The sequence below is a fragment of the Lolium perenne genome, chromosome 2 (assembly GCF_019359855.2).
Source record: "Lolium perenne isolate Kyuss_39 chromosome 2, Kyuss_2.0, whole genome shotgun sequence".
Lineage (NCBI taxonomy): Eukaryota > Viridiplantae > Streptophyta > Magnoliopsida > Poales > Poaceae > Lolium > Lolium perenne.
In genome coordinates, this window is record NC_067245.2 from 312,402,886 (window position 1) to 312,429,025 (window position 26,140).

The 26,140-nt window shown below is 45.3% G+C and overlaps 4 protein-coding genes across 4 annotated transcripts; all 4 read right to left on the minus strand.

The window, feature by feature from the left end:
• Positions 1–1,185: 1,185 nt before the first annotated feature.
• LOC127336820 (ribulose bisphosphate carboxylase/oxygenase activase, chloroplastic) lies at positions 1,186–6,701 on the minus strand. The gene is made up of 12 exons (XM_051363683.2): positions 6,311–6,701; positions 6,038–6,123; positions 5,903–5,912; positions 5,224–5,286; positions 4,983–5,096; positions 4,624–4,685; positions 3,924–3,978; positions 3,475–3,676; positions 3,046–3,152; positions 2,053–2,108; positions 1,621–1,713; positions 1,186–1,482 (listed from the first exon to the last, which is right to left on the minus strand). The coding sequence occupies exons 1-12, from the start codon at positions 6,663–6,665 to the stop codon at positions 1,375–1,377; spliced, it is 1,311 nt and encodes a 436-aa protein (XP_051219643.1). The 5' UTR covers positions 6,666–6,701; the 3' UTR covers positions 1,186–1,374.
• A 2,549-nt stretch (positions 6,702–9,250) lies between these two features.
• Positions 9,251–9,977, minus strand: LOC127330794 (heavy metal-associated isoprenylated plant protein 27-like). Its single transcript, XM_051356884.1, has one exon. It carries the CDS (start codon positions 9,951–9,953, stop codon positions 9,474–9,476), a length of 480 nt encoding a protein of 159 aa, XP_051212844.1. The 5' UTR covers positions 9,954–9,977; the 3' UTR covers positions 9,251–9,473.
• A 1,159-nt stretch (positions 9,978–11,136) lies between these two features.
• LOC127330793 (RING-H2 finger protein ATL43) lies at positions 11,137–12,109 on the minus strand. The gene has a single exon (XM_051356883.2). The coding sequence runs from the start codon at positions 12,040–12,042 to the stop codon at positions 11,482–11,484; it is 561 nt and encodes a 186-aa protein (XP_051212843.1). The 5' UTR covers positions 12,043–12,109; the 3' UTR covers positions 11,137–11,481.
• A 2,619-nt stretch (positions 12,110–14,728) lies between these two features.
• LOC127336819 (uncharacterized) lies at positions 14,729–16,640 on the minus strand. Its single transcript, XM_051363682.2, has one exon. It carries the CDS (start codon positions 16,565–16,567, stop codon positions 14,903–14,905), a length of 1,665 nt encoding a protein of 554 aa, XP_051219642.1. The 5' UTR covers positions 16,568–16,640; the 3' UTR covers positions 14,729–14,902.
• Between the last annotated feature and the right edge of the window lie 9,500 nt (positions 16,641–26,140).

The following is a 26,140-nucleotide window of genomic DNA, read 5'->3' on the forward strand; positions in this document are numbered from 1 at the left end:
CTGTTGGCTAGTCTCCACGTTGCCTTGGGCCTGGAGCCAGGCGCCCATTCCTAATACGACCCCTCGACGTCCATGACTCATCCTACCACTATTAATTTCAGCAGCTAATTTGTTTCAGCACATAGGAAAACTTGCATCGTTAAGCTGATTGCACGGCCACTTGTGCTCTCAAAAATATCCCCAAATTTTCTCTTCATGGGAAAACTTATAGCAACTCAATCTCAAGTAATTAATAAGTTTACTGCTGCTTTGAGCTCTGCAGTTTATGTGTTCTTTACGGTCTTGAATGCAGATCGCTAGTGTTTATAGTCATCGTTAGATGATCTGAAGATCTATTTACAAATTTATTATTTTTGAGGTTCTTTGTACTTTATGGTTGATTATCAATAGATAGGTAGATTTTTTTTCGAAAAAAAAGATCGCCTCATGACATACTGACCAAACTTGAAGTAACATTTGGTGGGTCAAATTCTCTTATGGTCGTTTATCTCTTCGAGGAACTTTCACCACGAAGAGCTCCATGCTGCTTCTGATGTATGATGGAGTGCATGTGGAGGTTTTTACTTCGGCATATCTCGTTGGATTTTGTTCGTGTTTCTTCTGGTCTCTTCATCAGCGATGACTGCTACTCTTTTGTGTTGGTCCTTTAGGATCTTACCACGACGACTTTCTGTTTGTCTGCGACAACAAGTTTTATTACGACAAGTTTTGCCCGACTCCAATGAGCAGGGGCGAGGGCGACGGCGCGCCTTCGGTTTGGTCGCTAGGTTGACCAACGACCATTTTGTATTTTTTATTGCTTTTAAATTTTCTTACATGTTCTTGAGGATTATAAATAGATTAGTGGACTTTTCGGAAAAAATCAAATACTACTGGGCAAGCTGAGGGATTTGTGATGCCCTTTGGAAGCTTGCTCTCATTTGTGGGGCTCGGTTTCTGAGGCAGCCCGCATGAGTGTAGCAAGTCAACTGGATGACTTTGGGCAGTGACGCGAGCAAGGACGGTGGTGTTATCTATTCTTTCATCAGCCGTACGTGCATATCTGAGAGTGAAACCACGATTTAAGGGGAATTCTCTGATCATGAAGCACTGCATGGACTTCTGTATAGTTCAACCGAGACAGCAACGGAAGCAAATAAAGAAAGGAAAAGAACATTTGCAACAGAGTATGAAGTACACATGTACTGGAAAAATGCTTGTATATATATTCCATGAGTTTTTTTACAATGTTATATACTTGCACGTGTAACTCATCTACCGGGAGACACACAATATATAGGAGGGCCCAGTGCAATTTACAGAAAATTGGAAGAAATAAAAAGATACTTTACATGGGTTGAGGTAGGTTTTTGTACTTGTCTTTTCAGTTTCGAGCTAGTCTTCCAAGTTCTTCATATATTCTTTCGATAGCTTCGAGTTCATTATGAGCTCTTGCTCTGCCACCAAAGAGTCCCCTGACTCGATCAATGCGTCTAGTGTTGGCTGATAAATTATATCAGCATATTAGAAACAGGATTGGTTTCTCAATACCATCCAATCCAACTGTACTGTGATATTGAAAGAAATGCTAGAGAACGACTGTAAAGAAAACTCCTAGTGGATTGCCTGAAAGTGAAATACCTTTGGAGGGATAAACGTGGGAAGCTTCTCTCTGTTCTTTCGCTTGAGAAGCTTTTCACCTAGTTGCTCATAACCGCCAATGTCATTTACCCACTGCAACATATGTTAGAATATGAAAAAATTATTTATCCATTTCCCGAGACCATTTCCAAAGAATGATACTTTCAGACGGTACACAGACAAATTTGGGGGTTCCATTGCGAAACTTTGTGTAAATATTTCTGTTTTTGCGTACCAAACATGACCTAGTTAGCCTAACCCTGTCTATTTTAATAAAAAATGTATCGATGAACTCTAATGCATGAGACAACCTTTTCACACATACACAACAAAACATCAGGTGAAAATATTTTCTAAATCAACCATAACAATATGCATGAATTGGGTCTCTATGTAAAACTAATATGAAATGTTGTAAATCAAAATAAGTACCTTCAAGATAGCCTGGTCATATGTCCTGGATCTCAAAGCTCCATAAAAGTCCAGAGCTGCAACAAATTGAAATTGTATTTCAGTAAGTTACTCAAAGGTAGAAGCTAAAATAGGTACTTTCTTCCCTCAGAAGAAAAAAACTACTGACAGTGCTAAGTGAAACCCAAATTTGACCAATAACTGAAGACGCAATCCACACAACATAGAACCTAAAATTGATAAATGTGTGTTTTTTGAGATATAAATGGTTTTGCTACCATCTAAAGACTTGTGAATCAACATAACAAAACATAATGGCATACAATGTACCTGTTCTAGACTGGTTTATGACCATGGATGCAATATGTTTCAAAACTTTTACTCCCTTCAAAAAAGTAAGAGGTCTCTACATATTTTTTGAGATAAGCGGATTAAAGGATTCACAGCTATCAAAATCTTTCTCCTCTCCCTTATTCAAATCCCATGGGGACAACAACCAAATTTTTTCACCAAAAGCCACCCAATTCGCAATTTTTTTTAAAACAGCAGAAATAATTACTATGGCTATTGGACAGCCAAAAGTTTCCTCTAATATTAGAACATCTGCGTATGAATTTGAATGCATTAAAAAACTGAAGAAATATCATTCTGGTGTATATCTGAAACACGAATGAATTAAAAAACAGAAGAAAGAATCATTCTAATGTACTGTATATCTGAAAAAATAATTGAGTATATCAAGCCCAAAATAATACTCCCTCCGGTCGGATTAAATTGACGCAGGTTCAGGCATCAAGTACGCACACGCTGGTACTGTTTCGCGTCAATTAATTTGGGCCGGAGGTAGTACCTTATAAAACGACAGATTAAATTGTTTCTTCTATCTATAATATTAGAAAGAATTTTCAGGCAAAGAAAATACTGTGATGGCCTTTATATTGCATGTTCCACCATCCAAAACCACACAAGCCTCATACACTGCAAACTAGAAGACAGTTTTGGTGAAACAAGTACCTTGATTTGGAAACGTATCTACAATGCTTGACACTTCCTCAGAAGATAACCCATCCTTCGTGTACATACGGTGAACAATGTTAATTATATCTTCACGGGTGGGTTGCCTGTTATGAATAAATGATTACACTGTACATCAAGTACAAGGGTTTGAATATTTCTTGCATAAGTTAAATGTACCTAGTTGGTATAAGTAAGTAGCATGCAAGTACATATAATTATAAAAAAATGCTGAATAAATATCAAATTGGTGCGAATCTTAAAACTAAGGCAATCTGTGAAGTAGAGAATTGAATAAAGGGAGGTTTTATTTTATATAGAGCCTATGCAGGTGCCAAATAACAGAAAACATTAAACAAAAATGAAATAGAACAATTGATATTTTTCGGTTAATTAACAAGATTCCTTGAGATGCAAGGACAAACATACCAGTAGAACTTTTCCATCCTCCCATCACGAATCAAAGGAGCATATAGTGTTGAAAAATCATTTCCAGTTGCTATTATTGGCACTCTATGTGTAATGTCAGATTCTCTCCATTTCTGCCCAATGCTAACCCTGGTAGGATTATCCGCCAAGTTCATCAAAGTTCCAACCACGATTTGGTTATTGACCGTCATTTGTGTGTTTCCTGGCAACAACAGTAACATTTAGTAGTTAGGTTTTTTTCCCAACTAGCAATGTTGATATGTTTGAACAATAAAAATCTAATAGTAATCAACCATGTAAATATAAGGTTCAATTTTTAAAAAAGATGCTTTGCACACAATGAATGAAATGGACACATGAACAAAATGTCCAAGCTTTTGATTAAAAGGCTGAAACATAAATATAAAGGTCCACCATAATTAACAATACCATCGAAGTACAATAATTACCAAATCTTCCAACACCAGCATCTAGGTCATTGATCATCAAACAACTCATTTTCCCCTATACCATGAAAAAACTTGTGAAAACATAGTCTTGTAAGGAAAAAATCAGAAGCATCATCATTATGGCAACATTATCACTATGGAGCACTTCCACCTACTGGGAGATGTAAGCTCCAAGTCATGAAAATATTTCATCATAGCAAGATACGAACACAGTGAAGTAGACAATGGAACACTATATTAAGATGATAAACGAGTAACAAGTACCATCTTTGGTAGTTCAGGAGCATTTCCCCTATCACACATTAACAATCTTGAGCTAGAATCTTTTATCTTAATAATTTTCAATTATTGCATAAAGGGAATCCTGGGTAGCCCAACAGTAGGACACAGTGTTGTGCTGCCAAACATTCCAGATCTGAATCACGGCTTTCTCTTAAGAATATGTCGGGGTGCTAGACTGCTTTTGCCCCTGGGCCTCTTCTTTTTCTATTATGGAAGTCATCAAGCTAGTTTGACTGCTAGAGCTACAATGTATGTAAGTCTACTCGTCAACATACGTAACTGATCAAGTACTGTGTGTTGATGCATAAGTCTGTAATATTAATAACAATATTTCCTTCCATGCTCACTGGTCAATTCTCAGAAAAACTGAATTTGAAAGGCACATTATGAAATTGAGTATCTGAATACACCTTCTTACTTGGTTTTGAACTACTTGAGATGCCGTTCTGTATCGATCACGTATAAGCCTCCCAGGTTCTCCTGCAACATGAGCAGAAAAAACCTGAGCAACTAACGACAAATATAATTAGTCGTACGCTTAAGGAAAATACAAGATAACTTTCAAATATTCAGTGTATTAATGTAAGTCAATGACAACTTTAATGGGCTCTAAATGATGTCAAATTTTTAAGGTGTCAGTTTTCTTCATTGTTTATAAAGGAAACAACTAAATAAGGGTTTGGTTTTGAGGTTTACATGAAAAAAAAGAGTGACATCTCGACAGCATGCAGAGTAAACCAAGCTGGCAAACATAAAATAATTCAGATGTTTCTTGACCTGCTCTTTCAGATTCGAGCTCTCCAGCAGACATAATAACAGGCTCAACACCCATTGCTTTAAATATAAGTTCAGTTTGGAATGTTTTCCCTTGGCCTTTTCCACCCCAGACACCTGCATGGTTGAATGTTACTCAAGATCATTAAATGATAAAGCATGACAATGGATTACACTACAGTAGTACTCGTTCTTTCTCATGTTACACTCACACAGATAGGAACAAAAGAGTGGAGAACGCTACCGAGTATGAGGGGAATCTTGATATTAAGATTATTTGCAAGGTAGTTCTTTACAATGTGGACGGCTGCAAACAACAAACAGTCCTTTAGCACATATACCTGGAGAAGAAGATTACAAAGATGTTAAGCAAATGACAGCTACTTCTGAAAATTGTACCAAAATACTGCCTGTCGACTCTTAAACTATCCTACAGAATAATGTTTTGTACTTCAAAACATTTACCTCTCAAAAGCCAAGATATTAATTAGGATGGGCTTAGCAAAGCCTCTACAAAAGCACATGTACGATTTGCTACTACTTCATCTGAACATGTATGCCATTATTTAGCAGGTTGACTAAAATACATCCAGCCTTGTGACTTGATTGCTCTATGTTTATCATTCATTCAGTAAGGCATATTGGTCACTGGAACACCATTGTATAAAATCAATAGTGATTACAGTGGAATAAAAAAATGTATGATGCACGGGTAACTAGTTGCTAAAATTATTTCCTAATGTGAAGTTAGTAGCTAGACTGTTTGCTGTTCTGAAATGTTGACTTTCATACTTATTTATGTATACTTAAATAGTGTTGTATATGTAACGAAATTCAAAAGAAATGCACCTTTTGGAAATATTGAGATTGTAATACCTGATTGCAAGAATGTCACGGCCTCCCTCATACACTAAATTGCTTACCAACTTTATCCTGTAACACAAGGAATCTGCAGTGTCAAATATCTGGCAATCAGATACTGAGAAGAACATAATAGTAATACAGAAGAAGGTGGTTAAATACACCAGAACAGATGTACATGAACCAAACAAACTCACGAGGAAGGCGGGGGCGATGTAGTAGTCTCCCTGCAGGTACTCGAATTTCCTCGTCGCCTTTTGGCGGTAATCGAACACGATATCCGCTGCATACAGAACAAAAAAGCATCAGGCTCTTCAGTTCCAGTGATCTGATTGCTGAACACACAGAAATGTACTGTTCTGAATTCTGGCCAGTGATCACATATAGCTCCATCCTCTACCTAAGCTTGTAAATTGCTACCTAATAATTTTATGAAATGGTGAGATTGGAGGGGGCAAATCGGGGCATACAGTCTCTTCCGAGGAATTTTCCGACGAAGAGGTCGTCGATGACGCCGCTCCGGGCGCCAACGGCGATGTTCATGTTCTCGGCCTCCTTCCCGAGGCGGTAGAGGTAGTCGTCGCCCTGACCATCCGTGGCCTCCCACGAGGACTGCTTCGAAAGCTTCCCCCCATGAGCCGCCTCGTCCTCCTCGCCGCCGGCGGTGGGCTGGGGAGACGCCGACGAGGTGGACGCGCAGAGAATGGAGGGGAAGGCGGGGCAGAGGCGGACTCGGTTGGGGGTTCTGAGGTTGAAGCTGGGGCTGGACCGGGAGGGGAGGAGGATTTGGTGGCGGGAAGCGGCGGCGAGGGAGGTGGTGGCCATGGCGGGGAAGGCTGGGCCGAGTGTGTGATCGGCGGCTGTTTGTGGGGAAGCCTCCGTGGCCTCGTACGGCGCTGGGGCCTTATCGGCAACGGTCGTTCAGGAATACCTCAAGGAAAAATAATCATTGTCTATGCCCAAAAAAAGGCTTGTGTTACAGAAAAGCTCAAAACTAGGGTCCATGGATAGTAATTTGGTGCAAAAAACATGAACATTTGTTGACCATGAATGAATCTTTTCGGCAATAAATCAGTATATAACTTGCAATGTGGTATACTGCAATTCATGTTGTGATTTTTACGCGGACCACAAATGATTGTATGCTTTTACTGGGATTTACATGGACAAGTTTTTACCCTCTATCCACATTTGTGTACTTCCATAATATTTCAACTCAGAGGCACATTTCAAAAAAGCGAGTTCATGTATGAAAATTGTCTTTGGCTCCCCAGCTCCAATGATTCATTTATTAGAAAGGACAAAAATCATATTTGTAAGATTCACAAAAATCCGGACACAGTTAATGACGTGACCTAAAAGCATGTAAAATCGCAATTCAAAATTCTTTCTTTGTATTATAGGCTACACCAAAATGATATAATATGATATCATCTGGAGAATTTAAAATATGCACATACTCGAATCCACACGTTTGTTACTTTTGTGTAGCTCGTATACAAAGAATTTAAAAGTGATATTTTGCATGTTTGTGGGATACATTGTTGCCTAGATCCGAATTTTGTTCTTTCTTTGAAACATGTAATTTTCATTTTTCACTAGTATTCGGGAGGCAAAATCTACACTCGTTCAAGTATATTCGATTTGTTAGTCTTATCAAGCGATTGCACCTAGATCGTCTCATGATGCAGAAAAAGGGAGTGTGATGTGAAGAGTCATCGAGCATGTTAACCATCAGTAAATAGGGTTTAGTGTCTCTTTGGATTGAAGGAATTTCATAACAATTTTGGAGGATTTCAATCCATAGGAGGTTTTCTCGTAGAATCTCTTTAGATCATAGGATTGAGATCACCAAATTCCTAATAAGGAATCCACTACTATGCCCCTTAGTTTGTGCGGGAACCGCAAATATATGCCGAGTTACATCTAGTGCTTCTTCTAAATAATCCAATGAACATTTTAAAGTTTCAAAAAAATAAATTATATCTAGATATGGACAATGTTGTGTTCTACTAACGTGCAAAATGTCAACTCGAAATACCTGATATTCGGGGGTGTGAAAAAATGATAAAATGTGACACTTATAAAAGTGAACATTGCAAAATTTGAGAACCAAAAAATCTGTCACATTTTGTCATTTTTGTATAGCCCCGAATGTATGGTATTTTTATTTTAAATTCTGCAGATTGGTAGAACACAATATTTTCTACATCTTCTTAAAACTTCAAAAAAAAAAATGCTTTCGAATATTGCAAGAAAATAAACTACATGTAACTTAGGCTACAAAAATTCACACTTGGGGTTTGCTTAGAGCTGGTCTGCTTTCTTAGTGCATGATATCTGATTAAGACATGCGTTCAGGTGATTAACTCGATGGACATAACAAGTACGTATGCATAGTAAATAATTACACAAGCAAGCAATACATATGGATTACTCCAATAACTAATTACATAGGCAAGCAATACATATAGAATATCACAATTTGTACCACTAGTTTACACAACCCAATCCACAGGAGAAAAATAAACTAAACATATACTCTCTTTGTTTCATGTAGTTGTCGCTGATTTGGTATATAAAATGTACTCCCTCCGTCTATAAATAGATGCTTGAGATTTGTTTAAATATGGATATTTCTAGACACTAAATAGCATCTAAGGACATGTGCAATGGTTGATAAGATCTGTCTTATCTGAACCCGCCATGTAATCTAGATATAACAATGGACAAGGTGTTTTGGTCCATAGGTGTAGATACACCTATTAGGAAAAGTAAAATTTAAATTTATTTCAAAATTTTAAAAAGTCTAATAAATTCCTCATCGTGCATCTGAACATCCTATGTTACCCCATGAAAGTTTTGCGGGAAAAAATATTTTATGTGGTCTATGTAAAAAAGACAAATAAATTTCTCGTAAAAAACCTTTTTGGAGCATCATAAAAAAAATTCCACCAGCCATAGAAAATAATATATTTTTTGCGACACTTTGTGTGGAGGCATAGAATATGTGGAAGTACACCCCGAATTTATTTTCTAAATTTTTAGACATTTTGAAATATGTTTTTTCAGTAGTAGATGCACCTACACCTATGAGCCAAAATGGATTTCCGCATTTTTAGACTTATCTCTACTAGCTATGGATCCTAAATATGTGGTGAGAGAAATTATGCTAAGAGATCATCTCTTAATTAAGAGAAGACAAACCCTTTTTTGATTTTCTCTTTCCTCCACCTCGACGTTTGTCGTGGCACTGCTAAAAAATCACCATTGTACATGTTCTAATACATCTAGATTTAAATAAATCTGAAACATCTATTTATAGACAAAGTTAGTAGTACTAAATTAAATATGGAAGGGTGGGAGTAACATAGTACCGTTGATACTCTCTCCGCATGCAAACCACAACCTTCAAGTATAACAAGATACAGTTTCACTCACTGGATGGAGCAGTGCAAAACTAGTTTTACAGGCAGTACAAGTAACTAGTTCCAATCCATATGCTGATATGCAAAATCCGAAACATGGCCAAAGATAATGATGTTCGGCAACACGAATCTGTAGGCAAGAAACAATGCCAACGATAAGATCCTGTGCACGGCAGGATCTCATTTCTCCGGGGAAGATGGGTGTCTACATGACAGTGCACGCCGCGTTCGGGTTGTCATCGGAGAAGGCCTCCGTGTACCCCACCTCCGTGGGCGACGCGAGCGCCCCCGGCGCGGCGTCGGGATCCGCCACGACGTTCCTAACGTAGCCGGGCGGCGCCTTCTTGTCGTAGGCGCCGGGCACGTAGGGGTGCGGCACGGCGTCGTAGGGCGCGTACGGCCACGCCTCCACCCGCTTCCCGGTCTTGCGCGCCACCCGCCGCATGACCTTGCCGGGGTCGGCGATGTAGCCCGTCACCGTCACCTTGTTCTGCTTGGGGAGCAGCTCGACGCCGGTGACGCCCTTGAGGTGGCGGACGGCGTTCCGGACCCGGCGCTCGCAGCCCTCGCAGTCCATCCGGACCTTCATCTTGACTGTCTGGAGCTGCGGGCGCTTCTTTATGTAGCGATGCCTACGCAGCGTCGGGAACCAGCCCGTCTCCGACAGAGCGTCCAGGATACCCATCACTACTCAGTTCGTTGCAAGCGATCAAGCTGTGAAATAAGACGAGACGAGACGAAAGAGGAGATATGTATATATAGGTGTGCGGGCAATGGACAAAGTTGGCGCGGAATTCCAGTTGGGGCACTTGAGTGCGTGTGAGAAGATCATAGGAGGACGGAGATGGCGCGCCTGCTCTCTGGATCGACATGATCGGGACAGGAACCACACCTCGGCAGCGCGCGAGAAGACCCAAGATCTCCACGTCTTGCAGGAGGCCGCCACGTCAAACCCAAAATAGATTGGCGCCACCAAACACAACTTACTCTGAATATAAATCTCTAATCAAGGGTAGCACAATAGAGACAGAAGAGGATGCAGAGTCATCGTACATTTCGCTTGCTTGCTGCTTAGACTTCCCTAGCCTCTTCTTTCGAGTCGAGTCTCCTTGTCCACAACCACAGCAGCAGCTACAGAAACAGAGTGGCTTAATCACCACATGGCAAGTGTGGTTAAGCTATCGCAGAAGGGGAAAAAGGAACAGACACGGGACATTTTGAGGCATGTGTGTGTAATTGGGTGGACCGGGCTTTCCTGTGTATTTTGAGTTCCAGAAGATGGTGTTCCAAGAGGAACGCATTAGATCTAACTCCAGTGTAGCTCCCGCGAGTTAGATTCGTCACCGGCGAGCCCGATCCAGTGAAGTGAGGGCATTGTTCCATCACAAATTTCTTTTTGCAGATTTTCGACTTCACATACTTCTGTCTAAATTACATGTGTTTTGTTGCGAACTCACACGTGAGATGATGTGACGATTTTAGGCGTCTCCTACAAGTTCGCTTTTTCCGAGATTTTTATGCTACATACATGAAATTAAAATACTCAAGTACATGTTTATTTTGCTACAAATGAAGAAGCAGGATGTTGCGATGGTCCTGGTTCGTCTGGAGTGCTATGCTAGGATCGGCGGATTTTGGAGCGGTAATTTGTTGCATAACCATTTTTGTTGCATTGCCAATTTTGAAAATGTTGTAAAACTTCCTTGCAAGATTGTAACATCTTCCTGAAAGAAATATAACATTGATATTGCAACAATGCATTTTATTTTGCTACGCAGGTGAGGGCTTTGTTGCAAAAGATGGGACGGCCGAGATCTACCCTAGGTAGTCAATCGGACGGTTTTACGGCCGACCAACCTTTCCCCGTTGGCTATCCGAATTTTGCACGCCTTTTTGCCCCATTATTGTTACTTAACTATATGGACATGTACAAGACGAGCAACCATGTTTTCTACCGGTGCGGCACGCACACGCCTAACTATACACACATGTGTTGTACATTCGGGCGGCCGGCGAACGTGCGCCTAGCTATCAAAATGCCCGCTCCCTCCGGCCGGCGACTTCCCGCGCGTCAGCGCGTGCAACGAAGCAAGATCATGTAACGACGGATGAATTGCGGTCTAGCTATACCGCGCCGTGACGGTGGCGTAGTGGCCGGAGCCTCGTGAACCGGCGGAAGGCCATCATCCGTCCACCAACGCTCCCTCGGCCGGTCACGCCGGTCGGTGCACCACGATCTGCATCTCCGTCTCGCCGCCCGGGTAGCCGGCGTCCATCTCGGGGATGACGGCGAAGGCGTCCTCCTTGCCGACGCGGCGGCGGCAGACGGGGCACGTCGAGTGCGCCTCCAGCCACGTGTCGACGCAGTCCGCGTGGAACGCGTGCCGGCACTTGGGCAGCACCCGGAGCAGCTCGTCGGCGGCCGCGTCGAACGCGCCCAGGCACACCGCGCACTCCGGCTGCGCCTCCGCCGCCGCGCCGCCCATGTCCCCGAACCTGACCGCGGGCAGCGCGTCGACCACGGAGAGGCTCAGCCCGGAGCGGCACCGGTCGCACGTCGACGACGCCGCGAACCCCAGGCCCTGCAGCCGGCCGCGCGCGCCACGGGCGCCGCCTGGACCGCGGTGCTTGCAGTGCTTGGCGTAGATGAGGAAGAGGAACAGCGCCAGGAGGACGCCCGTGAGCACGCCCACGATCACGTCTACGGCTAGCGGAGGCGGCGGCGCGCTCGACGCGTTGTCGGCAGCGTTACCGGCCGGCGACGACGGGGTCATCTTGTTTGGTCATGCTGGCGCGTGTTCGGGGCGCAACGGAGGTGGACGTCGTGGGGCTTAAAAATAGAGCAAGCTATCTTTGAACGGACTTTTTTTTTTTGAAAAAGAAATGCTTTCGGAATTTGGGTTGCTTTTATGCAGTCGTATTGCCAAATTGGTCCGATCAATAGGTAATGCATATGACATATATATTCCTCTGCTCCATATTTATTACAGGTTAGGACGTATCTATACATAAAATCGCGTGTTTGAATGTATATATACACAAAATTTATCAAATACGCTCAAATCAGGGCTAACTAATACTGTTGTAAGCTGTCCGGATTATACATGTGTCCAAATCAAGCAATTCACAGGCGATATAACACTCACTGCACACCGCAATATCGAACTATTGTACTAGTACAGCACTACTGTTAAAGATGAATGAGACAACTGAAATAGATATAATGAGTTTATTTTCGCGTGGCCGGAGCAAGGTAGATACTTCCTCAGGTCCTTTTTAGTTGACTTAAATTTAGTATAAAGTTATACTAAATCTGAGTCAACTAAAAGAGACCAAAGGGAGTACATTTGAACTAAGACACTGATGGGTTCAGGTCAAAGATGAGCTAGGGAATATTAGCAGCAGTTCATGAAGCATCTAGGCAGCAAGAAGTCTCAACTGAGCAAAGAAGACAGAGAGTTTAAACATTGCGTACATCTTCATGACCACCAAACATCAGCAGTCACAACTCACAAGATGAAATACTGCTTAAGATCGCAAAATGCATCTGATTGTTAAAATCGCATGATTGGTAAAGACTAAACCAACAAAGCTTGGTCAAAATGCCAACATAGTTTAGTCAAAAAAAAAATCCAGGACTACATAGGCACATCCTGAGCTAAGGTATTTGAACAGAATTACTGAACACACATGGTCATGCATATAATTTGTGCTGAGTTGCAAGATGAACTGAAGTACAGATCAGTTTGCCCATAAATTGCATCACATGTCTCTTAAAGGAAATGCATCAAAAGATACAAGAACTATCAGTTAGTAATTTTTCAGACCAGATCAACACAGAAGCACAGTAACAAGGGACTCAGGGTGCCCATCTAATTATACTAGCAGAATACATCATGATGCAAAGGTTTCTTCATGCCATATAGCAGTAGTATTCTAAGTCTAACTTCCTCAGATGGGAAACATCACGCCACAGACAATACAAATAGCCTGTCTTCACCACTAACAACAATATGACGTTATGAAGGAAGTGTCCATAATAGATTGTAAACTGCACCAAGTATAGTCATGGTACAGAGAAGATATGAAACAAAAACCAAAAGGAAGCAATCAGAGAGCCTCATACAATATCCAGACAATTAGGGAGCCTTGCCCAAAGTATAATGACAGATGCAAAACATATCAAAGTATAAATGTATAATGACAGATGCAAAACATATCAAAGCATAAATGTATAATTACAGATGCAAAACATATCAAGGCTATCGTACACCATGCTTCTTCATGCCATGTACAAGCAGCATTACTAATTACTTGTAACGTAAGTACGTAACTCCTCAAAATGAAATATCACGGCACAGAAAGAACAACCAGCCTGTCTTAACAACTAACAATAGACACTGTGGAGGAAGCAATCCATGATAAATCACAAGCTGCACTAACACATTGTCATGATAAAAAGAAGATAGAACCAAAACGGAATAATCAGAGAGCCTCATACAATATCTAGAGGTTGAAAGGGCTACTACCAAACAATGATCACTGTATGATTATCATGAATGCACTATATATTGCATCAGAAGAAATTCAATCAGTCTGTCTTCACCACTAACAACAATATGACATTACGAAGGAAGTAGCCATAATAGATTGTGAACTGCACCAAGTATTGTCATGGTAGAGACAAGATATGAAGTTAGAACCAAAAGGGAGCAATCAGAGAGCCTCATTGGCCATCAGAGTATAATGGAAGAAGCAAAATATATCGAGGCTAACTTCACCATGCTTCTTCATGCCATGTACCAGCAGCATTACAAAGTACAGTAATGTAACTCCTTAACACAAAACATCACGGGAGAGAAAACAAGCAGCATGTCTTAACCACAAACAATATGACATTATGCAGGAAGCAATCCATAATAGATCACAAGCTGCACTAAGACATTGTCATGATAAAGAGAAAAGAGAACCAAAAGGGAATGATCAGAGAGCCTCATACAATATCTAGAGGTTGAAAGGGCCACTACCAAACAATGATCATCACATGGTTATCATGGAAGCACTATAGGTAGAAGCAGACGTTAGATCCATAGGTAGAAGCAGGGTAACAGGGCAATCAGGGGCATTGCCCATCTTATTGTAGTGCTAGAAGAAAAAATACATCATGGGCGATCTTCATCACGTAAGGTTTCGTCATGTCATGTAGCAGTATAGTATTTCTACGCAGTCTGAAGTCTAAGTTCCTCAAAAGGAAACAAGACCGCACAGAGAATACAATCAGACTGTCTTCACAACTAACAATATGACATTGTGCAGGAAGTATCCATTAAAGATTGTAAAGTGCACTCAATATTGTAGTGGAGACAAAATATGAAGTTAGAACCAAAAGGGAGAATCAGGGAACCTCATACAGTGCCCAGAGATTGAAAGGGCTACTGCTAATACCAAACAATGATCACATGATTATAATGAATGCACTATGACGAGACATATCATTAAGCAATCCATCAAAACTGAAAAAGTAGCAAGCCAACAGTGTATACGACTACCTAATGAGGAAGAATTAAGTTATGATAAAAACATAATTTAAAAAGCATGATGGTATAGCCGACATTCCATCATACATTCATGAGTTCAAGCAGAGAAGTTTTGCAACTTCCGCAGGCGCTTCACAGCTGAGGAAGGGCTCTTCTTCAACATCTTCTTTGCTGATTTCACTTTTGGCTTGTTCTTCTTCACCGGAGTGGAGCTTTCTCTTATAGGCCCAGGCTGAACTCCGCTTTTCAGCGCACTCCCTCTCGGAGTAGCAGATGGTGGGAGCCTCAAGCACTGTGGTGGCAAAGGAGTCTGAGGCTTCCAAACCAGATTACTCTTCATCGAGAACCTGACTCTCTTGCCGCTCTTATCTCCTTCCTGAGCAAGAGCATTGCCTTCACCACCAGCATTTCCACCAGAAACTGCTGATGACCTATCAGCCGACTTTGAACGCTTCCTCTTCTTTTCCACTTTCACAGTAGCTGGTGTCGCGGGCATCCCAGCTTCTTCTGCAGCCTTCTCAAACTGCTTCTGAAGATTTGACATCACCACCTCATCAAATGTAATGACATCAGAGGCATCGCCCATCTGCTGGTCCTCCGCAGAGGCATCTGCACTACGCTCACTGCCATCTCCGCCATCAACAACATCCACCTTGTTTTTCTTCTTCTTTTCTTTTTTGTCCTTCTTGTTCTTGTCTTTCTTCACCTTCTTCTCTTGCTTCAGAACCTTGGCCGCATCCCCACCTTCAACTAATGCAGCCTTCTTGGCCTTTTTCTTCTTCTTCTTCTCCACCTTTGCCTCATCCAAATCCATGCCGTTCTCTACCGCCGTGACGATTGGCACCTCAGCAGCACCCTCAAACTCTGGCTCGGAGATCTCGATCCCAGACAGCTCCAACCCCTTCTCGAGCTTAACAAAGGCATCCCTCAGCCCGAACAGCGTCTTCCGGTTTCCCTGCACAGTCTCAGCCTTGGCCCCGATATCCACGAACCTCTTGCTGAATCCAAACAGCAGCCCAACCTTGCCAAGCTTCTCCTCCACACTGCCCTTCTCGGCTGATTGCCCATTCTTCAGCATCTCAAGCAACTGCGCGCCACTCTCGAGAAACCTCTCAAACAAGCTGGACCTGACCTTGCTGACCAGCACCCTGTCGGTGGACTTCTCCAAAACAGAGAAGAAGGGGTCCAGCAGCAGCTCCATCGACGGTAAGCTGATGGGGAGCACGGGCATGAGCTCGTCGAGGAACGCGTCGGCGACATGGTACCCGAGCCCTCGGGAGGTGGCGCAGTCGGCTTGCGGCAGGAGGGCCTTCTGGGAGAAGACGGACGCGATCTGGGCGGTGACGCCGGGCGCGAAGGCGCGGGCGGCGAGGAAGAGGAAGGCGTGGCTGAGGAAGCGGCGGTTGAGGAGGTAGAACTTGTCGAGGCGGTGGACGTCGATGTGGGGCCACTCGCGGCAGATGGTGGCGAGGTAGGCGGAGAGGAAGGCGGCGGCGGCGGCGGGGGAGGGCGCGGCGGAGACGGCGGCGGCGAGGCGGGAGGCCAGGTCGGACTGGTAGAGCGGCTTGTCGGCGTGCCAGAAGCAGAAGAAGAGGCCCTTCCAGAGCTTGAGCAGGTCGGCGGCGGAGAGGTGGGCCGCGGAGGCCGGCAGGAAGTCCGAGAGCAGGTGCCGCACGGCGCGCTCGCGGGCGGCGGTGTTGCAGGAGGCGAGGCGCCGCGTGATGGCGGCGGCCTCGGCCGAGGCGGCGGCGGCGGCGGCCATGGGGGTGGTGGAGGAAGAGAGGGGATAGTGGATGGAACCCTAGCGTTTTGATCCGGGAGGGTTTCGGCGTTTGAAATGACCAGGTTTCGAATTTTATTTGGGCAGTGCTGAGCGTCCCCCGGGGGATCCGAAATCAGATCCCCCGGGTCGCCAGCCGTCTGATCGAGTCAACGGATCGCGCGCGTCCGTCCGATGTCCATCATGCACGGGAGACTTTTCTCCACCACGTGGGTGGTCCCCGCCATCCACATGCCCCAGCTTGCATCGCATCTGAAAGCCATGGCTGGGAGTGGACGCCACCGGGGAGTACGCCGCCGGAGTGGACGACGCCGGAGTGGACGCAGCCGAGTAGACGCCACCGGGAAGGACGCCGTCGGAGAAGACCACTTGTAGCAGCGTCGGCGCCGTTTGTAGCAACGACAACGACCTTGTGTAGCAGCCATGGCGGCCTTCCGTAGCAGCGCCACCGACAACTTGTAGCAGCGCCGCCGGCCACTCGTAGCAGCGCCGCCGGTAGCTTGTAGCAGCCTCGACCGGCGATTGTAGCAGCGCTGCCGGCCCCTCGTAGACCTCGACGGCCGATCAGCGCGCCGATAACTTGTAGCGACCTTGACGGTGATTGTAGCAGCGCACGCCACTCGTAGCATCACCACCCGTAGCTTGTAGCAGCGCGCCGCCATTTGTAGCAGGCGCACAAGCAATTGTAGCAAGGCAGACGGACGATTGTAGCAAAGATCGCTGACGACTTGTAACGACGGCGGCGGAGATAGAATTCCTCCGAGGTTGAGAGGTGGCCGGAGCTAGGCGAGCAGAGATGAGGTTGAGAGGAGGCGCGCCGGCTTGAACGCACCGATGGCGGCGGCGCGGAGGCCGGCCATGAGCCCGGTGGCGGCGCGTCGCCCTACCGGCGGGGAGGAAGAGAGCTGGGCCGGCCAGGCGGGCCAGCGGCGCGGGGGACGGAGCAGAACTCCAGGTTGTCGTCCTGCTCGTGCGGAGAAGAAGAGTGCGCGGTGGGGAGGAGATGGGGAACGAACGGAGGAAAATTCTCCACAGACGATAAGGTGGGCCTCACCTGGGCACGTGGTGGTCGGTCGCAGGACACGCGTCCGCGGATGGACCCGGACGATCCAAGACGTAATCCCCCGGGGGAACAGCAGCGTTTCCCATTTTATTTTCCGATGCCCGGTCGGATGCGTATGGGTGTAAGGCTGACAGGTGGGCCCGGACGCCCGGTCAGGTTAGGTCATGCCGCGACGTCACACGGCGAAATATGCACCGTCGATCTATCCATCTACTGGATCGCTGGCCCCAAATTATTTGAGCCGGGTTTGTGGACAACAAAATATCTTGTCCAATTAAATTTTTTCAAAGACCGGGCCTCTGCATCATCCAAGAGATGCATATGACTTTATTTGCATTTTATTTTATTCAATAAACAACAGGATAAACTATACATAAAACAACCTCAATCCATCATACACCTATAAACTCGATAATGAAAAATGAAAATCTCATCAGGATCTTATGGTATGCCCCAACTATACCCATGGTCCAGATCTTAATTTCCAGTGGTGATACAGATGGTATTTCAGATACGACCCCGCTCGTTGTCATCGTTGATTTGATAGATGCAACACCGCTCCACGATTGTACCCAGATCTACGGATTGAACCCGTCTCAGTTTCGTCTAGGGTGTGCCCGTGTGCACGGTAGCGATGCTTGCAAGTTGCGACACATGTTCTTTTTCTCTTCTACTTTTTCTATTTTGGATTGCTTCGCAAGTAAGGCGATTTTTACAACTTAGGTATACCACAATGTACCGCTTACTTTGATGACAATTAACATGTGATTAGATGGTTAGAAGGGGTGGTAACTTTAGCCTCACATTTATCATTTTGGTGTCTAATAAAAGGTGAAATATATTCTTCTAATGGGAGGCGATGTTTCCGTTGATAACGTGGCGCGAGATGCTCAAAGGTACCAATAGTGTTTCTCAATAACATCTATTTTACACTTTCCCCCTCGACTTGCACCACCTTGTCAAACTTGCTCTTGGTGGCGCGCACGTATAGCTAAGGTGTGGCGTTCTGCGCGCGTGACAATGCCCCTTGAGAAACACTTGCTTATCTCCAAGCAAGAACATATGGGAATTTGACCTTGAGGACGTCCCAATCTTCCGAGATTGCAGAGTCGTATGGGAATTTGACCTTGAGGACGTCCCAATCTTCCCAGGTTGCAGAGTCGTCGAGGAGCCTAGACCATTTGATCAGTACTTGAGTAATTGTTGATATCCCTGAGTCACCCTATGGAGAAAACATAAATACGGTCCAGCAAACCCTTGGCGAGCGTCTTATGCTCTTGCTTCAGAAGACGTCACCACTATCAACCTCTAGTGCATCTTTAGGGCAGAGATTCACATAGCCCTTGTCAGGCAAGTCGTTGATGCCACCATGACGCCCGCCAAAGCTTCCCCACTGCGCATGTCCATTACATTGCGTCCGGCACCGAGAGATCCCACTACACCATGCTGCCGAGACTCGCCAATGCCGTCGCGGTGGATGCACACCGCTCCACCACAACACCACCTCCAGCCATTTTCTTCTCCAAAAACGACGCCCTCAGCAAGGAGAACAGCGCCACACACCGCCATTGTTCAATCCGGGAGTCCCGGGTCTGAGTTCCCCCCCCCCCCCCCCCAAGCAGCCCAGACGAGAAGAAAATGCAGGCTGCAGGAACGATGACTTAAACAAGGTAGCAACCAAGAGGTGCCATCATCGTCCTCCATGACCCAAGTCGGGGCCGGTTTTCACCGGCAGCCGTGCATCCCCAACTCACCTCAAACCGCCCGACCACCTTCGGTGAAGGAGAAGACCGCCATGCCCAGATCAGATTCTTGGCTTCCTCAGTGATGCAGAACTAGCCTAGGGAAGACCCCGCTCGTCACCGACGGAGAAGCAACATATCGAGGCCAACGTCCGCACCACCAACCCAGCTACCGACGCTGCCACCAGCCGACACACACCCGCCCGGATCGCCGCCAACCCACCTCACCTCCGCTTGGAGAAGAGGACCAGTCGCGCCCGCACCTCCCCTAATCAGCGCAAGGGGAAAATCGCCACAGCCGCGCCACACGGTCTTTACCCGGTGACACCCCAGGCGGCGGCAGTGGGAGGGAAGTCATGCTAGGGGGGGTGTGGGGGAGGGGGAGGGAGGCGGTCGGTGCCGGTTGGATGTGATTGAGCCCAAGTTCCATTCATTGTCACGTCGTTTACAAAAGGGATAGTAGTCTAGTGTAACGATCATTTGGTTTATTTTTTTTTTTGAAACGAGGCAAGACTTGCCATTTTCATTAATAGAGAAGAATAGGTGGTCAGTTTATTAACGGAAAACCGACCAAAAACCAGTACAAACACCCATGCCGACCGTCATGGAACACGACCGTCGCATGGGTACACACAACCACCCTGGCAACCCACCGAAGCTGCACAAACACCACCTAGGTGAAGATCGTCGTCGAGGTTGCTCACCGGCGTCATCGTCATCACTCCGCACCCGCAGCGACTCCGACTTCCCCGAAGAAGCGACCACCAAAGAAGACCTTGCCGAAGCGGCACCGCGAGGTTCAAGCTGGCCAATGCCAAACAGGTGGCTCCTCATGTGGGGGAAAGCAGCTCCGACTCGGATGACAAGCTCCGGCGAAGGGATGCGCAAGACCCGCGCCGAAGGTGAACTTCACCTGGACCGCCCCTTGCAGGTCATCGTACACCGCCCAAGAGAAGACTTCGAAGAACATGGCAGCTCCGACTCCACAGCAACGGAAGACCAGCATGGAGGAAACTCGGACACGCCGGGCCAAGCCGACTAACAAGGTCTTGCCGCGACCAAACCATCACTCTTCAACGTCATCGTTGCCACATAAGCCGCCACACGGAACACCGACATCGCCGGTTGGACACCTGCCAACCGCGAAGTTGTGTGCGTCCAGCCCAAAGGAAGTGCAGATGTGATCGAGGTCTTCTAGACGACGCCCCAAAGGAGGTAAGCGACGTAAGACGACGCCCGTCGCCCGACCCAATAGGGCCAAAGGTTTCACCCGAAGAGCCTGATCCGAGCTTGGAGGCCGAGGGAGCTCCACGGCGGTGCCTCCAACGAGGGAACAACGCCCGCGGGCGCAGCCACCGCCGGCCGGACATAGCCGGGCAGACTTTCGCCCGGAACTTCAAGGACACCATCCCCACGCAACTGGCCGGAGCCAGCCTGCACTTCCACTGGCCCGCACACACCTGCAACCACGACCGCGCCATCGCGAAGCACGGCCACCACAGACCTCGCCGCCGACGAAATCGACGGGCCAGATCCTGCACGATCTGGCGACCACCTCCAGGGCGCCGTCGACGACCAGCAACAGCCAGCAGGCCGCCAGCCCCGCACAAAGGAACCACACAGCAGGAAGGGGGGCCGCCACCCCACCCCATCGCGACGAGCCGCAGCCTCAGGGCTGCAGGGGTCGACGCCGCCGGGCCGGTGCAGGGGAGCCGGAGCTCAGCCACCGGAGGCGCAGCAGAAGAGTCCACGGCGCGCGAGGGGGGCTCCAGACCGCCAGGAGCCGCCGGACCGGCCGCCGCCGCAGGTGGCCGAGCCTCCCCAACCGGAGCAGAGCCGCCGCTCGATCCGCGATTGCAGCGCGGCCGCGCGGGAGAGGCCCTGATACGTCTCCGACGTATCGATAATTTCTTATGTTCCATGCCACATTATTGATGATATCTACATGTTTTATGCACACTTTATGTCATATTCGTGCATTTTCTGGAACTAACCTATTAACAAGATGCCGAAGTGCCGATTCTTTGTTTTCTGCTGTTTTTTGTTTCAGAAATCCTAGTAAGGAAATATTCTCGGAATTGGACGAAATCAACGCCCAGGGTCCTATTTTGCCACGAAACTTCCAGAAGACCGAAGAGTCAACGAAGTGGGGCCACGAGGCGGCCAGGAGGGCACGCGGCGTGGCCCCACCCTTGGCCGCGCCGACCTGTCTCCTGGGCCCCTCGCGACGCCCCCTGACCTACCCTTCCGCCTACAAATAGCCTTCGTCGCGAAACCCCCAGTACCGAGAGCCACGATACGGAAAACCTTCCAGAGACGCCGTCGCCGCCAATCCCATCTCGGGGGATTCAGGAGATCGCCTCCGGCACCCTGCCGGAGAGGGGAATCATCTCCCGGAGGACTCTACGCCGCCATGGTCGCCTCCGGAGTGATGAGTGAGTAGTCTACCCCTGGACTATGGGTCCATAGCAGTAGCTAGATGGTTGTCTTCTCCTCATTGTGCTTAATTGTCGGGTCTTGTGAGCTGCCGAACATGATCAAGATCATCTATCTGTAATTCTATATGTTGTGTTTGTTGGGATCCGATGAATAGAGAATACCATGTTATGTTGATTATCAATTTATATCTATGTGTTGTTTATGATCTTGCATGCTCTCCGTTATTAGTAGATGCTCTGGCCAAGTTGATGCTAGTAACTCCAAGAGGGAGTATTTATGCTCGATAGTGGGTTCATGTCTCCGTGAATCTGGGGGAGTGAGAGAAACCTCTAAGATTATGGATGTGCTGTTGCCACAAGGGATAAAACATTGATGCTATGTCCGAGGATGTAGTTATTGATTACATTACGCGCAATACTTAATGCAATTGTCTGTTGTTAGCAACTTAATACTGGAGGGGGTTCGGATGATAACCTGAAGGTGGACTTTTTAGACATAGATGCATGCTGGATAGCGGTCTATGTACTTTGTCGTAATGCCCAATTAAATCTCACTATACTCATCATAATATGTATGTGCATGGTCATGCCCTCTTTATTTGTCAATTGGCCAACTGTAATTTGTTTACCCAACATGTTGTTTATCTTATGGGAGAGACACCTCTAGTGAACTGTGGACTCCGGTCCAATTCTCTTTACTGAAATACAATCTACTGCAATACTTGTTCTACTGTTTTCTGCAAACAATCATCATCCACACTATACATCTAATCCTTTGTTACAGCAAGCCGGTGAGATTGACAACCTCGCTGTTTCGTTGGGGCAAAGTACTTGGTTTGTGTTGTGCAGGTTCCACGTTGGCGCCGGAATCCCTGGTGTTACGCCGCACTACATCTCACCGCCATCAACATTCAACGTGCTTCTTGACTCCTACTGGTTCGATAAACCTTGGTTTCTAACTAAGGGAAACTTACTGCTATACGCATCACACCTTCCACTTGGGGTTCCCAACGGTCGCGTGCTGTACGCGTGTCAAGCTAAATTTCTGGCGCCGTTGCCGGGGAGATCAAGACACGCTGCAAGGGGAGTCTCCACATCCCAATCTCTTTACTTTGTTTTTGTCTTGCTTAGTTTTATTTACTACTTTGTTTGCTGCACTAAATCAAAATACAAAAAAATTAGTTGCTAGTTTTACTTTATTTGCTATCTTGCTTGCTATATCAAAAACACAAAAAAAATTAGTTACTTGCATTTACTTTATCTAGTTTGCTTTATTTACTACTGCTAAAATGGGTACTCCTGAAAATACTAAGTTGTGTGACTTCACAACCACAAATAATAATGATTTCTTATGCACACCTATTGCTCCACCTGCTACTACAGCAGAATTCTTTGAAATTAAACCTGCTTTACTAAATCTTGTTATGCGAGAGCAATTTTCTGGTGTTAGTTCTGATGATGCTGCTGCCCATCTCAATAATTTTGTTGAACTTTGTGAAATGCAAAAGTATAAAGATGTAGATGGTGACATTATAAAATTAAAATTGTTCCCTTTCTCATTAAGAGGAAGAGCTAAAGATTGGTTGCTATCTCTGCCTAAGAATAGTATTGATTCATGGACTAAATGCAAGGATGCTTTTATTGGTAGATATTATCCCCCTGCTAAAATTATATCTTTGAGGAGTAGCATAATGAATTTTAAACAATTAGATACTAAGCATGTTGCACAAGCATGGGAAAGAATGAAATCTCTGGTTAAAAATTGCCCAACCCATGGACTGACTACTTGGATGATCATCCAAACCTTCTATGCAGGACTAAATTTTTCTTCGCGAAATTTATTGGATTCAGCTGCTGGAGGTACCTTTATGTCCATCACTCTTGGTGAAGCAACAAAGTTTCTTGATAATATGATGATCAATTACTCTGAATGGCACACGGAAAGAGCTCCACAAGGTAAGAAGGTAAATTCTGTCGAAGAAACCTCTTCCTTGAGTGATAAGATTGATGCTATTATGTCTATGCTTGTGAATGATAGGACTAATGTTGATCCTAATAATGTTCCGTTAGCTTCATTGGTTGCCCAAGAAGAACATGTTGATGTAAACTTCATTAAAAATAATAATTTCAACAACAATGCTTACCGGAACAATTCTAGTAACAACTATAGGCCATATCCTTATAATAATGGCAACGGCTATGGTAATTCTTATGGGAATTCTTACAACAACAATAGGAACACACCCCCTGGACTTGAAGCCATGCTTAAAGAATTTATTAGTACACAAACTGCCTTTAACAAATCTGTTGAAGAAAAGCTTGGAAAAATTGATATACTTGCTTCTAAAGTTGATAGTCTTGCTGCTGATGTTGATCTTTTGAAATCGAAAGTTATGTCTAATGAAAATCATCATAATAAAATTGTTACTACAGCAAATGCCATCCAAGTTAGAATTAATGAGAATATAAGATTGATGGCCGAATTGCGTGCTAGGTGGGAAAAAGAAGAAAATGAAAAAGAAGATAATATAGCTAAAGTTTGGACTATTACCACCACTAGTAATGCTAATGCTCCACAAGTTGCTGCACCTCCTACTATTAATGGTAAAATAATTGGTGTTGGCAATGTTTCCACTTCTAATGCAAAGCGCGAAAAACTGCACAAATCGCTAAAACCGCTGAAATCGCTCGTGATAAAGCTGCTGAAATTTTTTCCAACATTGGGGATGATGATCCCGTTGCTTTAGATTATAATGGTTTGAATTTTGATGATTGCCACATCTCTGAAGTTATAAAGTTCTTACAAAAACTTGCTAAGAGTCCTAATGCTAGTGCTATAAATTTGGCTTTCACGAAACATATTACAAATGCTCTCATAAAAGCTAGAGAAGAGAAACTAGAAAAAAGAAAAAAAAAGAAAAAAGAAAAAAAAGAGAATAAAGAAAAAGGGGGCAGCATTACTATCTTTTATCCACACTTGTGCTCATGTTTTAGCACCCGCATTATTCATAGTCATCATTTGTGCTCATGTTTAGCACCTACATTCATATGAGAGAGTTTTCATGTTTTACTAGTATAACTATGTGGGGAATTTACACTATAGAACTTGGGTTGTATATTCCAATGATGAGCCTCCTCAAAAGCGCTCTAGGTCTTCGTGAGCAACCAAGTTGGATGCACCCCCACTAGTTCCATTGGAGAGCTTTCATACACATATAGCTCTATGTGCATCCGTTGCATGGCAATCACTACTCCTTGCATAGCTTCGATCATAAGGCTTCCTCTTGTCTAATGGTCATTTACAGCTTTGCAAGCCTTTCTTCCATTTGGCCTTCCAAACCCCCATTAACGTTCTTTATGCCATAACATCCTGGTGCTAATACCAAATGCTTGCGCTCACCGGTTGAGTAGACTTCGAAACAGTTGATTCATGACGTTCATGTTTATGTTTACTTGACTGAATCCTTCTTATGTTGTGAAAATTTACTTGATGCTTGGAATGAAGGATATAAATTCTATGCTGAATACTTAATACATCTTTAATGAACTTTGTACGGTTGCATGTCTTTAAAGCAATAGTTCATGAAAACTTCTAGCTTGTCTAACTCTTGCATTATCATCTCTTATATCAATATAGATACTTGCTTTGAATGATTTGATCTCAGCTCATATGCTTTACAATAGTATGATCAAGGTTATGATGGCATGTCACTCCAGAAATTATCTTTGTTTATCGTTTACCTGCTCGGGACGAGCAGAAACTAAGCTTGGGATGCTGATACGTCTCCGACGTATCGATAATTTCTTATGTTCCATGCCACATTATTGATGATATCTACATGTTTTATGCATACTTTATGTCATATTTATGCATTTTCTGGAACTAACCTATTAACAAGATGCCGAAGAGCCAGTTGATGTTTTCTACTGTTTTTGGTTTCAGAAATCCTAGTAAGGAAATATTCTCGAAATTGGACGAAATCAACGCCTAGGGGCCTATTTTCACACGAAGCTTCCAGAAGACCGAAGAGTCAACGAAGTGGGGCCACGAGGTGGCCAGGAGGTAGGGCGGCGCGGCCCAGCCCTTGGCCGCGCCGGCCTGTCTCCTGGGCCCCTCGTGACGCCCCTTGACCTGCCCTTCCGCCTACAAATAGCCTTCGTCGCGAAACCCCCAGTACCGAGAGCCACGATACGGAAAACCTTCCAGAGACGCCGCCGCCGCCAATCCCATCTCGGGGGATTCAGGAGATCGCCTTCGGCACCCTGCCGGAGAGGGGATTCATCTCTCGGAGGACTCTACACCGCCATGGTC

Coding starts and splice junctions, on each gene's coding strand:
- LOC127336819 (XM_051363682.2), bottom strand. CDS start 16,567: ATGGCCGCCGCCGCCGCCGCCTCGGCCGAGGCCGCCGCCATCACGCGG.
- LOC127330793 (XM_051356883.2), bottom strand. CDS start 12,042: ATGACCCCGTCGTCGCCGGCCGGTAACGCTGCCGACAACGCGTCGAGC.
- LOC127336820 (XM_051363683.2), bottom strand. CDS start 6,665: ATGGCCACCACCTCCCTCGCCGCCGCTTCCCGCCACCAAATCCTCCTC. Junction 5,097..5,223: donor CAAGATTCCCCTCATACTCG/GTAGCGTTCTCC, acceptor TCAACCATGCAG/GTGTCTGGGGTGGAAAAGGC. Junction 1,483..1,620: donor CCACGTTTATCCCTCCAAAG/GTATTTCACTTT, acceptor ATAATTTATCAG/CCAACACTAGACGCATTGAT.
- LOC127330794 (XM_051356884.1), bottom strand. CDS start 9,953: ATGGGTATCCTGGACGCTCTGTCGGAGACGGGCTGGTTCCCGACGCTG.